This window comes from Lissotriton helveticus, chromosome 7 (assembly GCF_964261635.1).
Source record: "Lissotriton helveticus chromosome 7, aLisHel1.1, whole genome shotgun sequence".
Lineage (NCBI taxonomy): Eukaryota > Metazoa > Chordata > Amphibia > Caudata > Salamandridae > Lissotriton > Lissotriton helveticus.
In genome coordinates, this window is record NC_136068.1 from 825,370,859 (window position 1) to 825,388,935 (window position 18,077).

Below are 18,077 nucleotides of genomic sequence, written 5' to 3' on the forward strand. Positions count from 1 at the left end.
GTACAGAGCTCCACTACTTTTTGGCTATGTTCAGGTCACAGAAGTACCATATACATACATACATACTTCTAATGTTTAAGGGCCAGATTGAGGAAAGGAGGGCATTTCCGACAGATGTGCTGAATAGGCTTTTAGGGAGTGTGTCTAGCAAGAGACTGTCTTCAAGAGGACTGTGCAGTGTTTATCCCGTACTTTGTACCATTCTTTATGACAATCAGTATTGGTGGCATGGAGATATATGAAGTTGCCTTGTTTGCTTATCAGTCTTTTCTGCCAGTGGCAATAATTTCCCTGGCCAACATACATCTGAATTGACTGTTCTTTATTGTACTCTCTTCGGTAGCTATGACAATTGAGTCAGCCTGTGAAAGCAGCTTCTGTGCTTGTTTAGCTTCATTTCTTGCTTTGTGCAGCTCCTAAATTTTGTTTTTAAACCACCAAGCAATGACAGGTGCCCATGAAGTACTTCAGTTCCCCAATTTGCTGTTTCAGAATTTTCACAGTTTGATAGTTTGGTTAGTTCCCTGCTCTGCTACCCTGTGACTTACTACTGACAAAGTACCAAACAAGTCCTTAAGTTCTAGGTTAGCATTCATTGTAATATTATGGACCCTGCATTTTCTGCATGAGTCCTCTGTGAGTCTCTGTGTACAAGTCACATACGCAGATTAGCTTAGAGCTGGTTAACAGTGCAGTGTTTCACTAGTTTGCAGTTATAAAAAGGTAAACAGTCCCTCGCATCTCCCTCCACCCTCTCAAGACCACTGACTCACTGTCAGTAAGACTGCTCTCCCACCCCCGCAGCTCCACCACTAAGTGAGGCCCTCTGTGAGCCCCTGCACTCCTGCAGTGCTGGTGTTCAAGGCCCTCCTCCACCCTCAGGTTACACCTGAGCCTCATCCCTGGTGGTCAAGTGGACCCCTGACTCCTTCTCTCACTCTACTTTCTGCCCCCTTCTTTTCTCCTTTTCTGCGCTGTTTCACCCTTTAACCTCTTGACCCTTCACTCTTTCTTCTCTTTTTCTCTGCATTCTGCTCCGTTTCACCCTTTATTCTTTTTCACTTTTTCTCTATATTTCACTCTTTCTCGCTCTTTTGGCCTCCTTTTCCCACTGCTGCTGCCCCCGCGGCCCCTCTCCCCAGCGCGACCAGCCTGTTCCAGTTCCCCTCCCCGCTGCAGACTCCTAGCTGTCCAGCCCTCCGTGACCCTGCAATGCATCCTCCTCAATGTCCGATCACTCCACAAACACGCCACCAAAATCTGGGATCTCCTCAATAGCACCACCCTAGACGTAGGGTTCTTCATCGAAACCTGGACCAACACCACCTCGGGACCAGACATCGCCATTACCCAAGGATACAGTATCTCCAGGAAGGACCGCCGCATCTGCCTGGGAGGAGGAATCGCCATCGTCCACAAATCCACCCTCCACCTGAGCACACTCCCCGATGAGCCCACAGACCTGATGGAACACCTTCACCTCAAGATACTGGCCAGCCCTACCACCACCCTCCAAGGAACCCTCATCTACCTACCCCCTGGACCCCGCGGACCTTTTGCAAACTCCATCACAGACATCATCTCCCCGCAGACCATCGCATCCACCAACGACACCCTTCTGGGAGACCTCAAATTCCACCTCGACAACCAACTGGACCTGAATACCACAAGCTCCACAACATTGGACTCTGCCAGATCGTGACTGAGCCCACACACTCAGCAGGACACACCCTCGACCCCCTCTTCACTACAGGAAACTCCATCACCTTCAGCCAAACCACCGAACTCCCATGGACTGACCATCGATGCGTCCACTTCACCTTCAGATCACCCACCATCCAAAAAGACCAGCACCTGCTCCCACGAAGAAACTGGACCAAAATCACAGACTATCAGCTCACCTCCTCACTCAGCAACTCCACCCCAACCATCACGGAAAACGATGACCCCAACACCGCAGCCCGAACGCTGCACAGATGGATCTCCGACAGTGCCAACACCATAGGCCCCCTCAAGAAAGACAACAATACCCACGCCAAGAAAGCCACCGAACTTTGAGAATTCAGACGCACTTGCCGCCACCTCGAAAAGGCCTGGAAGAACACCAAATCCACAGAAGCCCACAATACCTAAAGAGCCGCCACCAACACCCACCACCAACTCGTCAGAGAAACTAGGAAAAAAGCGATTGAAGACAGAATCTCCACACACGCACACAACAGCAAAGAACTCTTCAACATCATCAAGGAGTTTGCCCAACCCACCAACGAATCTACTGGCATCCCTCCCTCACAAGACCTCTGCAACAAACTCAGCACCTTTTTCCACCACAAAATCAAAAGCATCTACAACAACTTCGACAAAGACAACCAACACACTGAACCCTCACCAACCACACCTCGACACCCTGAAGACAGCGATTTACAACTGGACAGCCCTCACCACCGAAGACACACTGAAGACAATGAAGTCAATCCACTCCAGGGCCCCCACGGACCCTTGCCCCCCACCAGAGCCACCGACACCATCGCACCCATGCTCTGCCACACCATCAATTGCTCCCTAGCAACTGTCTCGTTCCCCGACAACTGGAAATATGCCGAGGTCAACCCCCTCCTGAAGAAACCCTCGGCAGATCCCACCAACTTCCAAAACTATAGAGCCATCTCCCTGCTCCCATTCCCAGCAAAAGTCATTGAGAAAGCCACTAACAGCCAACTGGCCACATTCACCAAAGTCATTGAGAAAGCCACTAACAGCTAACTCGCCACATTCATCAAAGAGCACAACATCCTCCACTCCTCTCAATCTGGCTTGAGAAAAAAACACAGTATGGAAACCGCCCTCCTAGCCGCAACAGACGACATCCGCACCCTACTGGATAAAGGAGAAACAGTGGCCCTCATCCTCCTCGACCTCTCAGCAGCATTCAACACAGTCTCTCACTGCACCCTAATATGCAGACTGCAGACATCTTATTCAAATGTGAAAAGCCACCAATTCTGATTGCCCTGCCAATCGTTCTCCACTGTGATTTCCATTTTGAATAGATCTTCCATTTCTCCTTCACACAGAATGAGGCAGATTACCCCTCAGACTATGGGGCTTGCAAATAAAATGATCTGGTAGCCTCTCATCCCTTGTGTACTGTAATCCACCCTCAAGGCCCTAAAAGCAACTCAAATAATGCGGCATGCTTGAGACAAATATAATAAATAATAACAAATAATGTTAAAAAATTGCCAAAGTCCCCAAGTTTAGCTCAAGCGGCAGCAGTTTTAGCTTCAAATGCACTTTTTTCTGAGCACCTGTCCTGATTCAGTCAAGGAAGCAGTACCACAGAGTTCCAATACAGCTGCTGTACCTATTTGCAGCATGAGGTAATTCCAGGGGAACAACCAGGGGAACAAAAACGTTTTTGTTGCCTGCAATAGTCATCTTTGCTTGGACTGAATATGGGGATGAAAACCTCACACACATCTCATTCAAACTTACTCTGCAGGTCTGTGGAGGGCTGGAGTTACACAAGATCTTCCTAATTCGCTCATTACTATCAAGGTCACAGTGTTTTACTACACTTGCAGATGTTGGATATTCTTGAGTGTGACATACGTGCGGTGCCATTGTTAATGTGGCTGCTACTAAAAGAGTTTACTTACTACAGAATAAATAATCGCAGTTTATTGGTTGTCTGTCTACAGGGTCAAACACAGTTACATGCCTGACCACACTCCATGCAGCATAAGATGGAAATGCATAGGTATATAATGCTTCTAGGAGCCATGCCAAGTATATCATATCATACCCTACATGAATGCTCTTTTATTAGGATACAATTTGGATTGTCTGGCTTACTTACACTTCAAATGTGTGCTTTCTTTACACTGTCTTCCATTTGTCGTATGATGAGAAATAGATTTGTACTATAATGGCTTGTATGTTTCCCTGTTAGGCTGTAGTTAATGCGTCACGCTTTCAGCATTTGTGACACCACGGATAACCGACTAGTGCTCTGGCTTGCTTATTGCATCCCTTTTTAAAGCAAGAAGCTGTGCGTCTTTACTCACTGTGTTAAAATATTCCACTCCTGTTGATGTAAAAGCCTCTGCGATTTCCTTTGTTGTTACAACACAAGCCATAGGGTGGCCATTCCCAATAGGTTTGCCCACAGTGACAATGTCTGGTACAAAATCGTCTCCCTGAAGTTGAAAGGACCAAAAGCGCCTGCCCACTCTTCCAAATCCAACTTGAACTTCATCAGCAATAAAGACTCCCCCCGCTGTCCGAATATGCCTAAAATACAAAAACAATACATTTTCCAATTATATTTTACATTTACTTGGTAATGCACTGCTACGTACAACTTAAAAACTATACTTATTAAGACACCCCAATGTTTGGTCGACTGTAACCCATCACTGAGACATTCAATCGTTTGCTGCACAGTTGCACAGTATAGGCTTGTCTCTAAAGCCTGGAGCTAGTCAGCCCTTTGTCATTGGCCCTCAGACACAAAATGTCCATCAGATTTTTACAACACCAGTGCTTTACTCTGCCAACACAAAGGGCAAAGACCTACACTGTAAAAACCAGTCAAACACTGGCAGCAGCTGCTTATTGCAATCTATCTTCTTTTTAACTGTCGTAAGAAATTTAAGAAAACAATTCTGACAACATCTGGTCCTGTAGGGATCAAACCGCATTCTAGGCAGCCAAACACTCCGAATCTCTCATGTGTCCCCTGTAAAACAATGTCAACATCAACAGTGTTGAGTATGAAAGACCTGTGTTCAAACAAAACCTGTTTCAGTCTGTTTGGAACTTGCGTGGAGTACGGCATGGATGATTTTGATCTCCCAATTCTATTTGACATAGTAGAAAAAGGTTTATACGATTAACACGATTATTTAAAGCCAAAATATGTGTCAATGTCCAAGAGACAGTCTTTTTTCTTCAACTGAAAATGAATACATATTTTATATCAAATGTTTATCTTACAAACTAGGTTGATACACCTTGACAAACCAAAGGTGGTGATGGACGGAGCGTTGACAATACAAACACTCACCCCCAGTCAACTGATCTGGGTTTAATCCATCACCGTTCTTTAGCTCACTCCGCCACCCCAGTTCAGACATGGCCATATGCAAATCAGTGTGACCCTGTGCCTCATGGGAACAGTCCAGCCCGAACTGCCAAGCCATGTCTTCCCTGGACCGGAATCAAGCTTCCCAGGACCGGTTTCTGGCATTACAGCCGTCTTCAGCCGGGCTTGCTTGAATCCAGCGGCAAAGTGAGCAAGGGACTCACGTCTGAGCATACCCTGCCAACTTAGGGCGAACAAAGAAAAACCAAAGGTGGTGATGGACAGAGCGTTGACAATACAAACACTCACCCCCGATCAACTGATCTGGGTTTAATCCATCACTGTTCTTTAGCTCACTCCGCCACCCCAGTTCAGACATGGCCATATGCAAATGAGTCTGACCCTGTGCCTCATGGGAACAGTCCAGCCCGAACTGCCAAGCCATGTCTTCCTTGGACCGGAATCAAGCTTCCCACCTTGACTACAGTGAGGGGGGATACACCTGTACATGGTCTTAGCATGAACTGACTACCATGATTTAGCAACTAGCGTTGCGTCTGTGCTCAAGCCAAACTTGTATATCTCCTTTTCCTAAGTTTCATCTTTTGTTGTCCTCTAGGGGTTCCAGCTCTGTATCTAAAGTACCTTATTCCAAAGGGAAGACCGATGGTGCGGATAACTTTTATCACACCAAAGCAACACATATACTGCAGGTTTGGCACATCATGGGACACTTCCTTAGACGTGAGTGAACAGAATTACCATAACCATGCAAGAGCTATAATGGGGGAGTATGAATCCACCCCTTCTGAACTCTTATAGATCTAAATTGCACATTTCTTTCTTTTAAGTCAGTTAATTTGTATCAGAAGAATGGTTCTGTGATTTTCCTAAAATGAAGAAAAAGATATAACCCCGTCTTGGACCAGCATGGTGTTCAACACTTCTGCAATATCTAATTTCGAAGACTACAAAGAAAAGGTAGTAGATCAAAAATATGTATCTATTCCCAAGCAACTTATCTCACGTGCAGTATGTATGTAAATATGAAGTATGAGGCATGTGTGTTTGCTAGATTGGGCCAGGCCCAAGTGTATGACAGTCAAGCAACATTATGAAGTCACGATGAGACTGAGGCACAGACATAACACCACCCTAGGGAAGGAAGCACCAGAGACTAAAAGCAGGGAGCTCAAGCTGTTCAAAGTCAGGCCAGAGTAGCTCATTTATTCGTGGCTTTAACTTTGAAATCCAGTACTTGCAATTTGGGATTTCTCATTCAGGAGTACAAAGGTATTGCAAATTAACAGCATGAGCTGAGCAAGCTATTTCATCAACATTAGACAGCTTGGAAGCGCTTAATGGAGTCTGCAATTTTCACTACTTAACAAGTAGAGAATAGGAGTGCTTTGCACTGCTCTTATTATTTGTGTTCTGGAACTTGCTGCATTGTTTTATTCCATTATAACCTGGATGAGCTTCTCACACCTAATATGGGACGACTTGGCAGTGTACAAATGAATTCAGGTTCATGTCAATGAGCCAATTTTAGCCAGCTGTTGTTTGGTTTTCTTTGTGAATAGCAGGACTTCTAATTAGACAGGTTGAGCTACATAAGTGTGAACATCCAGGTCTGGATGAGTCACAGCCAGTGTTCGAAACATTGAGCATCTGCAGCAGAACTGACTTTCAAGGCAAGTTGAGTGGTGTTGGCATTTTGGCAAATATTGATGCAGTTAACAGTTATTAAGAATCCCAAGGTATAAGTTTCTTCAAGAGTGTGAGGATCAGGTTTGTCATGAGAGCTTCTATGACAATATCTTGAGTGAGGAAAACATTGGACATGGTGAGTAGGAGTGAGAAAGCATCTGAAAGGAGGGCTTCGATGAAGCATGATGTCACTTGGGTTCTGTTTTTCTCCCCTTCAGCCTGTGGATTGACCATTTGAGGTTGCAGAGGTTGCTGGAGTTTTAGGGTACTGAAAGGTTTTACTTGGACTTCTGATTTTTACTTGGAGCGTAGGTGTCCATATGGGTTTCCAGAAATACCCTGGCGTTATTTAAAAGGGTGATGACTATTGTTGTGGAGGAAGAAGGTGGAGGGATAAGTGTGAGCTTCAGGTTGTTGATAAAAATGTCTTTGAAAGTTTGTTGAGTGTTGTAATCGACTAACTGGCATAATGTATCCTCCCATTGATGTTCTCTGCCTTGCTGCTCAGCCAGCGTGTGGGGTCATTAGAATGCTGAGAGTGTTTGTGCTTGGATAAGAATCAGTTGGAATGAATGGGCTGAGCAGCAAGGAGGCTGCTCCTGCTGGGGAATTACATTGGAAGCTGCCATCTTCCTGTTGCTGAAGATATAACTTGAAGAATAATTGTACATCCTTTTTCTACTTGACCTGACTACGTGGCTTCCTTCGTTTTAACACTGGCGACGAGCGGAAAAAGATCCAAGCGTGAAGGGAAGGCTATTGCAGGAACAGGAGAGATTAAAACATACTAAGAAGTAACTAGAGGAACTGCACATGAAACTAAGATTACCAAGGAAAAGAGATTGATGCACCTGGTAGCCTCACCGGTGCCCATTTTCATCAGATAGCCTGCAGTCCAGGACATTTGTACAGGTATGCTTCTGATTGAAATTGCGGCTGCATCAAACTACGTGTACCACAGCTTTTATCTCAGAGAAACCTACTACATTTAAGTAAACTTGCTGCACTGAACTTGAGTGGAACTGGAAGTGCCAACTTTAAAGGAACCTTAAGCATTTGTTTTGAAGGACAGTGCTTTGGACTGTTTTGTTTACCAACTGTATGCTCCGTTTTGCGATGTCACTATGGTGCAATCAGGATCGCGTCGAAGATGAAACTGACAGCCCTACTTTACACCGAATGCAGCAAGTGAAGTATGGTAATGCTACAAGCGATGCAAGTGAATGGCCAGCAGATGGTGTAATGCTGGTGTTGGAAGCACAAGATTGGTAAGCTGCGCAAAGTGGGTCCTACTTGTCAATCTACCAACTGAACTTTAACATGCCTCTTTGGGGTGGGCTGCGTGTGTCCTTATACCTTTGCTGCGCTATATCAATGGCCGCGAGGCTGCCATGCTATGCGGAGTGTGTCCCCGAGATCAAATGCGGCATTTGAATCTGCTGGCGTGGACTACTCGGCGTCATGCGAAGTCACAGGCGGTGAGAGTTGTCATTATCCTTATCGGGTGAAGACGTGCATGTTGGAGCATAAGCAAGTGAGCGTGAGTTGGAGTATGCACAGGTGAAACACCACAGCCATCTGTCTTGTGACGTGTGGCTGAAGGCTAGAACACTGATCTACGGGGAACACAGCGGGCCCTTGGCTGTGAGACAGCATGTTGAAGGAAACCAAGTAGCGCCAAGAGTAGAATACGGAGCGGATGTATTCTATTGCTGTGTGGGGGTACCAGGGAGCTCATGTATATTTGAGACATTCTAGGTCTGCAAAGTTTGAGGCTTGTGTGCACTCTAAGGGATAGTCGGAAGCTGATTACCAAGCACTTTGTGGGAAGTGCAAGACTCTACGTGTTACTGAGGGAAAAATAGATTTACCACACAGTGTACTGCGATACCAGTTTATCTCTCCAGTTTCCAGGGATTTTAGGGGAATTTTGGGTGAGAAACTGCTCACTGGTGTTCAAAACATTAGATTGCCATTAGGAGTTGCTGCCTATGTGGATATTGTATGCTGTTGTGTGCTATGTTAAAATGACGGCTGAGTGTATTTTGAGATGCTGTAATTATTTTGTAATGTGTAATGCTACTCTGGATTTGTTACATGTGCTATGCAACGTTGTTTATGCTTTTAAAATACTTATGCTGAGCTGTTGTGTCGGAGCTTGTGTGGTACGCCAAATTTTCCTGGGGCATGTTATGTGCGCCCAAACGTTTCTTGGAATTGAGAACCCCTGGTCTTGTTTGAATGCAGTAGCGGGCGGGGGGGTTAGGTTGGTCCTTATGTGAGACCATAGTTAAGGGGATTCATGGTCCAGAGGTGAGACCCTGTTTGGGTATCTCTAGTCCTGAAATGTGACCTTGTCTGTTGAGTGATATGTTGGTCCTGTGTAAGGGTTGCAAGATACCCATTGCGAACATGCCCTTTGTGTGTGGCAATGTGGGTTTCAAGACTCGCATTCTTGAGGCCTGGGTGTGTTGCGATGTGTAGGGTTGAAAAGATATCCATTTGCAAGGATTCCCTGGGGTGGGGATGTGTAAGGGTTGAGAGATATCTTTTGTGAATTGCCTAGTTGTGATGCGATGTAGGGTGAGAGACACCCATTGTGTAAGGGTTGCAAGATATCCATTGTGAAGATGCACTGTGTGTGAGGCGAGGTGGGTTGAGAGACACCCATTGTGCAAGCGTCGAAAGATTCCCATTGTGAAGATTCCTAGGGGCATGTGTATTGCACCTTTATTTTAGTGTCCTTCCTAGTTGGTTAAGGGCATGTTGTATGAACGTTTTGCTATTTTACCCTGAGGGATGAGCAGAGGGATTTCGGGGTCCTGATTAACATTCTGTTTTGGGGTGGTATTGATAAACTTGTTGGACGTGTTGCTTGTGTGTTTTTTTCATCTTGTGTCCATAGGATTTTCTATTATCTCTGACAGTGGGAGATGTGTTGTAATCTACTGTCTGGTATAATACATCCTTCTCATTAATGGGCTCTGCCTTGCTGCTCAGCCAGCGTGTGAGGTCCACCTTCCTGTAAGCTGGAACTGAAGATATAAATTGAAGAATAAACTTACATCCTTTTTCTACATGACCTGACTATGTGGCTTTCCTCGTTTTAACACTGAGCAGGGTGATGGTGATCTGGTCAGTCCAGAAAAGGGCTATGAGAGGCCTGCTATGGATAATGGGGATGTAAAAAAAAAAAAGTCTAGGCTGAGATTTGGCCTTTGGAGTGAGTTGGCAGGGTGACATGCTGTACCATGTTGAGTGTTTCAATGAGGTTGTTGTCAGAAATTGAATGCAAGTCCACTCCCCCTCCCGCCCAAATCAACTCAGTCCTGGCTTTTGTTTGGGAATTTTTAGCCTTCTACTGTCATTGTGCATTTTGCTTATTTTTCAAAGGCATTTCAGCTTGTAATGCCGCTGGCTCATTCTTTAACTGCCGTGCAGGTGTGAAGAGAACGAAGGAGCATGCTGTGGCTCTACTTACTTTAAAACCTTCTGGGACGGAGTTCACCTTCTCACCAAATTGACAAGGCACATCAAAAGGCATCTCTATTAAAAATGCCTTGTCGGCATCCGAGAAGCCACTGGATCGCATCCACCTGTGTCTTCAAAGCACCACGCTAGTCACAACTGTTCAGCCGAAACAGTTGATCATGTTAAGACCTGACCTTATAACATATCTGGCAGCGTCCTAGCCATCCTGAATCGTCTGCACCAAGTTGGAGCAGAATTCATAAGAGACTGCTAGCAAGATCACTACAACCAAGTCCCATAAAACGTGGATGTACATACCCAGCAAACAGCTAGAGTTGACTGACCAAAGGGTGACCTGAAAAGAGCGCTTTTTTCCTGAATGCCTCAATTCTCTTCAACTCCCTATCTGGGGGAATTGCAGGAAAGGACTTTGGGTTGATACGGTTAGTGAAACTTCAACCATAAGGGTCTCCACAGTAGCGTTTTGCATCAAGAAAGCAGGGTCACCCGGAGCAGATCTGCAGCGTTGTACTAACTGCCTATTCACAGGAGGGCAGAAACAAGGTTTAGCCTAGATGTCCATAAGGGTGTAGTCAAGGCTTCGTTGGATGACACCAAGAGCTCAGATGAGGTCTGCCCAGACTGCAGAACTTCAGTGAGTACATTGTTTTTTACTTCAACATACGGCAATAGTAAGTCCAGGATTTCAACTGCTCATCTGATGACTACATGAACATGAGAATATCTCCTCTGTTAAGGCACCAGAAGGAGAATCTAGCCCTGTGTCAGGGAAGGTGACCATTCCACTGGCCTCTTGTAGGTCCAAATAGAAATTGTCATCACATTGTGGGGGGAAATTCACCCTCATCACCCAACGGTCACCAAAGGCTAGCTGGCTTTGGTCGAAACTGGTCTGAAATATTTTTGGAGCAATGGAGGGCAGCTCCTAGACAAAGGTGCGGTTTTGTGCAAGTGATGCTGGCCACTTCAAGATTGTACCATGATGAAACCTCAGTTGAGGTCAAGACAACAGAAATCGGCATCCTCCTCCAACATCAGCAGTGTTGTTGGTGCCAGTGCCGACAATGGGCAGAACAGGTGAGGATCGTGACGCCAGATATGGAGTCAGCTCCAGAGTCAGAACTGAACCCAAAGCGGGTTCAGGAGGTATAGATGGAGCGGTAAACCAAATAGAGGCATAAGTAGATCCGTGGGGCCTGAAGGCCTGCTGGAGGAGCTGGCAGAGTATCAAATATTTGAAACATGGTTTTTCTGAACGCATCAATCTGTTGCAATGTTGTCGACAGCCCAGAAATTAAGCTGCATTGGGATCAGCTTAGGAATCGGCTCCACAGTGGGTGACTGGAAACAAGAGCAAGGAGCACTCTTGAGGGCCTTGCAACTTCTCGGAGAGAAAGTGGTGAAGTTGGGATGAGGCCAGTTTAGTCTTCTTATTGGACTTTGACTTAACGAGGTCTTGGACCATAATGAAGAACTGTCGGAAACACTTCTGTGATCTCAACTTCGAACAGGAACAGAACTTGCACAACCTCCTTTGAGTGTTGTTCGATGACGCACTAATTCACAATCCCAAATCGCCTTCAGGTGCATATTGGCATACTCCTAACACAACTAAGAATGATGACCCAAACCGAAACACCAGAGACATACCATGTAGGAATCTGTCATAGACGTCTGCTTGCGACAGCGCCTACAAAACTTAAACCCTATAATTTTTGGAGGGGACATGTTCTCTTGTACACTGGAAAATAATTTGTATGCAGTTCCAGCTGTCACTTCGGGGTTGAGTGGTATCGAAACAGACGCAACATCACCTACTGGCGCACAGTGGCAATGCTGAAAAATATCCTGGATCAAGTCAGGTGATATTCTAAAGTCGAGGAATCAACAGTTAAAACAACTGATGAGAATAAATAATATACAATCAGAGCCCTCCTCTCCTAAAACCAAGCACTTCAGTTGGAGAAATCCAGTCTACACAACATCTAGGGAGCTATGTTGGGCTTAGAACCGATAAGACATCTGATCAAATTCAAAAATTGGTAGATTATTTACACTTGTTTATCTGAGTACAAAAATAATTTTACAAATTGAAGAAGAGAATCCAGTCAATGGAAAGTCCCACACTGGAAGGAAGTTGAGGCTGGATGAAATAATTGATGCCGAAGAGAAAGTAGGCTTTCAAAGATATATTGCCCTTTCAACTCTGTGCCACACACTGAAGCTGTGCATCTATTAGGCTGAGAGGACATGCTCACTGGTGCAAGACTAGACTATGTAGACAACAAAGGAAGGAATGAACTCACTGGCTTAAGACTGGGTCATTTCAAATGAGATGAAAGGCTACTAAACTTGAGCTGCTTTCACACTTGGTCATAGGGGAAAGTTATTTCTATGAGGCTTTAGTATTTGTAGGGAGATTCCCACTTGCACAATGGGGATGATTCCTACATTTGAACCTATGAAAGCACCAGGGCTGGAGAACATGCACCACACAGACAATCCCAAGGGTTTAACAACAATGGGCACCTGCAGAAGCTCTAAATGATAATAAACATTTGTTTAGAAATGTAGGATATAATTCTATATTCACAAACATTTCCAAGCAACAGACCAAACTGGAAAGGTTACAGAACAGTGACTATATAATCCACAAACAAAAATCAAGAGAACGTGTTAGTCTTGTAAGGAGTAGCATTAATACATACTCTGCTACCTTTTGGCAATAACCCTCTGGTGGAATTATTTGACCTCCAACACTGGGCAAGGATTCCATAATGAATGCAGCTATCTGTAAAGAAAAGACGGCTATATTTGTAAAATGAACAATAACACAAACAAATATGCGCATTGAAAATAGTGCACCAAAGTATAATCTCAATTAGCCAAAGACTAATTTTTAAAACTTTTTGGGGAAAACTATCAATTTGGATTTTTTACAGTAGATTTTGGATATTGAATTTCTCACACATTTTCTTTATCTACTATATTTCACATGCCAAGAGAAAGAGTTCAAAGCATCAGAAAGGGAGGAGGAATAACTGGGACTAAGAAGAATGGCTGCAGCACCCCTTTATATAGGCTAGAGTTATTGTTGCCACAGAGGTATTCATATATTTAATGACATCTCAGCCGGGTTGAAGGTTTGGGTGAGCAGAGGGCATCCCCATACAGACTTGTTGTAAGGAAGCCACACAGCCCAATTCATTCAGTAAAATGGAATGGGGCAAGCAAGCAGGTGCTCTCAGTGGCACAATCAAGCTTAGAGGAGCCGAGACAAGGTGCGTCAGAACACGGCCAGCCCAGTTCTTTACACACACAGATTGACGAGAGGGGAGGGTTATTAGGAGAAAGGACTTATCATTCAATTAGCTTACTTTCAAAATAACGATGAATCCTGACTAATACAAAGAGTGCAGGAAGATGTACTTTCAGTCACTATTGTAGGCATTAAATTAAGAAACTATGAGACCTATATTCAATGTTATTTGTGCACAAACAGAAATATGAAAACATTTATGCAGATTTCCCATATTTTTTCAAATATTTCTCCGTTTCTTATCTTCAGTGATCAATACTGAACAAAAAAAGCATGAGGTCCTGAATAATCACCCCTGAAGTAAACACACACACAAGTAGGACAAAATATATATTACAGCTGTTGTTACTACAACGTGAGTTGTAATAAACATAACTTATTCTGAGGGAACATTATTATTATTATTTTTTTTAAATTCAAACCGCGATTTTTAGAAAAAATCACGTGTAGCTTCATCCAAGGGGTGGAGAAGAGGGTCTTGGTGAAGTAAGACCAAATTTGCTTAGATTTTGATAGCAGAGTCAATAATTAATGTTAACCTAAAGACATTATCCTCCAAAACAAACATAATATTGCACTGTCTGGATTATTTAACTGAACTGGATTCACTGGAAAAGGCAAAGGATGAACATCCATCAAACCAGGGAATTTATTTAATATCTGAAGCTACTTAGAACTCTACACTTGATTTTCTTTGCTTTCCTGGTTAAAACTCTTGGATCTAGCCAATTAATTTTCTACTCTGCTCATTGGTCGGTTTTGTTGCGAGTTTTTTCTATTCTGCTACTGTTTTGTTTGTAGAAGAAGATGTCTAGAAGTCATAAATGTAGCTGTTATAGCTGATATAAGACATTGGGTAAAAGGAAATGTCCTATTGTAAAAAATATTCTCCTAAGAGTGAAGGTTTCTTGAATTGCATGTGTTCAAATTCAAAACAATGATATACTTTGCAAGATTTGTATTTCTACCTGTAAAGTTATTTGTTCTATTACTGAGTTCTGTTTATATGCTACATTGTAATCAGGATATACCAGTAAAGAATGATTTGGTAAACAAACCCATGCACAATAAAGATCTGATTGAAAATATTTAGGGCCTTGTTTGGAGTGTGTTGGAGTGCGGAGCCAAACTGCAAATCAGCCTGGCAAAGCCGTTGTTTCCCCACAGCACATAATGCTTTTTTTCAGCCCTTGAGCGCAGCTAGTCAAGTCATATTTTACGCTTCTAGAGGTTGAGTAAGATTTTGTAGTAAAACGCAAATACAAATGAAGTACCAATAACACACCTAGACGAATAAATGCATTCCTGCCGCTGTAGGTAGCATTGCTCATTTGTTACAAATGACACCCTATTGCTTTGAAGGGATTCACAGGGCGAACAAGTGATTGGCATGCGTCAAGGAACGGGTTGGGCATAATGAGTTGCTGGAGTATCTACATTTTCCACCAACGCAGCTTTGAATGGTAAGTTTAACACTGAACAGAAGGTTGTGTATGTCATCTGTGATATTGAATTGCTTATTTACATGGGTAGAGTAACCAGTGCTTGTCTTAGGAATGGGGTAGGGAACAGATCGGCGGACTGAGGAGCAAATGTTTGGACTGTAATAGAGTGAATGATTAGGGCACTGTCAAGTATGCACAAATGTTTTTCAATAGATTAGCTTAAAAATATACATTTGAATCGAAGATGGTGAAAAGAAAGACAGTGGTTGCAGAAGAAGTCGGAGTCATTGCTTGGGCTATCTTATGGGTAGCAGAGGTGTGAATAGTTTCTTTCTCACACAGCTTTATGACATAAGAGAGTGTACAACCTTGTTGCCTGTATTCCGCTTAATACCCCCATGATCTCGGAGTGGTGTGCAGTTTTCCTAACTGGTGTAAATCAAGAACTCAACCCTTTCTCCAGATACTAAAAGTTCCCCAAAGTGATATCCCAAAACGAGGGTGGTGCGCCGGACAATAACGAGTGGTACAGTGTTTCCGGTCCTGAAACACAGGGCCCACTTTTACCAGGTGAAGATATGCACCTGGTAAATGCATGCCTGGATAGTCCTACTTGCCCATTCAAGCACCACGAGGTGACCAGCCAATGCATTCCCCCAAATGGAAGCCTGGCATGCCAGAATGGGAGATTTCGGCTCCCCAGTATCTCCACACCAAATAAACGGCAACCCTTCATATGACGATAATGTGAACACCACCACCAATAAACATGGGAGGAAGTGAAAATGTTTCCTTTATAACCTTTTCAGCGCTAGCAAGTTGCCAAACCAATAGCTATAAATACTGTTGGCTGTGAGTATTATTGTTATGGCACCAGTGGACTGTTAATATAAGAACTCAAAAGGGTGGGCAAATGTTTCTATTCTACTATGTCAACTGAAGCCCTTCCATTCTTGCTGTTGATAGTGGGTACTAGAACAGTCTACAACAAGCCTCAGAACTTACTGTGAGGAGCCCATGCAGGATATGAAAAAGGTATACCTGAAAACTATGGCACAAGGCTAAAACTAGGTACAAATGATTCTGTTTATACACAGATTTCTTAAAGTTTTGGACAGTCTACAAATTATCATATTTTGTCAATTTTGGATATCACTTGAAGGTATTCTACTGATTTCTGAATTTCCATGCCGAGAGTAAGCATGTAGAAACACCAGAACAGGCAAAGGAATGCCTATGGTCTAGGACATGGAGCCACAGAGGTTATTAACCTTACTGGCAACACTGCGGGCCATTGACTGCCATACTCATTACCTTTAATTTTCAATACATTTTTTATAAATGTAAACAACACTGCTTTACAGTTAATTGGTCCTTTTATCTGAAGTCCAGGATGCACTAGTACACAACAAGAAATTTTGGAACTACTGCCCAAATCGAATTTCTATCTCATCAGGCCCACCTCCCCCCATACCCCGCACCATTCACCCCCAATTACAAGCCTTTGTATAGATTACAACGTATTCATCATTAGAATTCTCTTCACACATGCAAAGACTCAAAACAATCGCAAAAGACCTCAAAGTGCATCTACTATCAGCAGCACCCTCAATCTTCTTGGACATTGGAGTGTTCCATAGTCCTTCACCAGACACTATAACAGCAGGCCACACATTTTCGAAAATGCCTTCTCTTTCTTATGTATACAACTTGCAAACTTCTCCATACTTAGTAAAGACCAGCTCCTCACCCACTGTGGGTGAAGCCTGGGATTCCCATCCAGATCAGGAGAGGGAAAACCCAGACTTTTGCTACTCTGCCAGGATCTCCGCTTAGCTTCAAGGAGTAGGTTGACGATAAGTTTGCCTTTCCTCATTTGCGGAAGATATATCCCGTATGAGGGGCATCCAAGTGGGACTATTTCAAGGCACTTATCTATCTAGCTTCCTTTCATCTCTTTAGATATATTTGTTTTCAAATTATTCTCTCAAAAACCCCAGTACCCTAGCACAATACCACAATAAATGAGAAATACTTGCAAATTTGTCACAACCTCTCCTGCATTTGTCTGGCTTGTGCAGGATAAACACATGTAATCCTTCAGGGGACAGGAGCAATCTATAAAGTATCTAACTTTCTAATGAGTATCTCATCTCACTGGTCTTTGTTTAAGTGGAGGCCGAGCACCCTCTCCTCTGCTTTCCTATAGGACACTTTATTTCCCCCTTTGAGTTTCTGTATACCTTGATGCAAGCCAATGACCTCATGTTTAATATTGCTGTGTCACGCAACCCATTTTTCCAAGGGAGTTAAGCCTCGAGTAGACCCCACTCCATCCTACTGTAGAATGGAGGGCTCACTTTCACCTGTGTGTACCAAAACCGTCCCCCCCTCAGACAATTCATATTCTTGCTGGATGCCCTCAAACCTTTAATTTGATCTCAATTGAACATATAACCTAATATGAAGTATTCAGCCTCAGGGAGGCGTGGCCTAGGTCAGTCAAGGATCTTAATTCGATTTAATTAAAAATCATACAAAGAGATAAAACCATTAATATACAGATAAAAACTATTTACAATATCAAACAAATCAGTGCGTACAATAAAGTTCTTTTCCAGGCTATATATAAAAGGAGCAAATCAATTCATTTTATACAAGGTTTAAAAATAATAAAACTCATTTAGAGGGGCCCATTTCTATGTTGCCTTTTTTAGTTCTAGCTGCCGCCACTAAGAAATTTGCCATGCAAAATGTAATACGAATGTTGTTCAGTGATTGAAGCTAGAGCAGGGCTGGTCTCACCTTCGTGAAGCCAGCCTCCTTTAAAACAGGCACCTGATATTTTTTCCTAGGCTCCAAAAAAAAAAAACACAAAACATAACAAAATGCATGGTATCTTGAACAGAAAAGTTATCACAGCAACATGGGGGGCTAATTCTGTTTTCCCCCAAGTTTTGAAGTTGGCCAAATAAAAATGTAACGAATTAAACCTAAACTTGGTCAGGAGAAACCTATGAAATGG

The 18,077-nt window shown here is 43.5% G+C and overlaps 1 protein-coding gene across 2 annotated transcripts in view; it reads right to left on the bottom strand.

Moving 5' to 3' along the window:
• Positions 1-18,077, bottom strand: part of LOC144769250 (5-phosphohydroxy-L-lysine phospho-lyase-like) — a 479,590-nt gene that overhangs the window by 193,428 nt on the left and 268,085 nt on the right. For both annotated transcript variants that reach the window (XM_078653309.1, XM_078653310.1), the window contains exons 7-8: positions 12,997-13,079; positions 4,068-4,293 (exon numbers count right to left, since the gene is read on the bottom strand). In XM_078653309.1, coding sequence (XP_078509435.1) covers positions 4,068-4,293; positions 12,997-13,079 — 309 coding nt within the window. The remainder of the gene's footprint in view (positions 1-4,067; positions 4,294-12,996; positions 13,080-18,077) is intronic.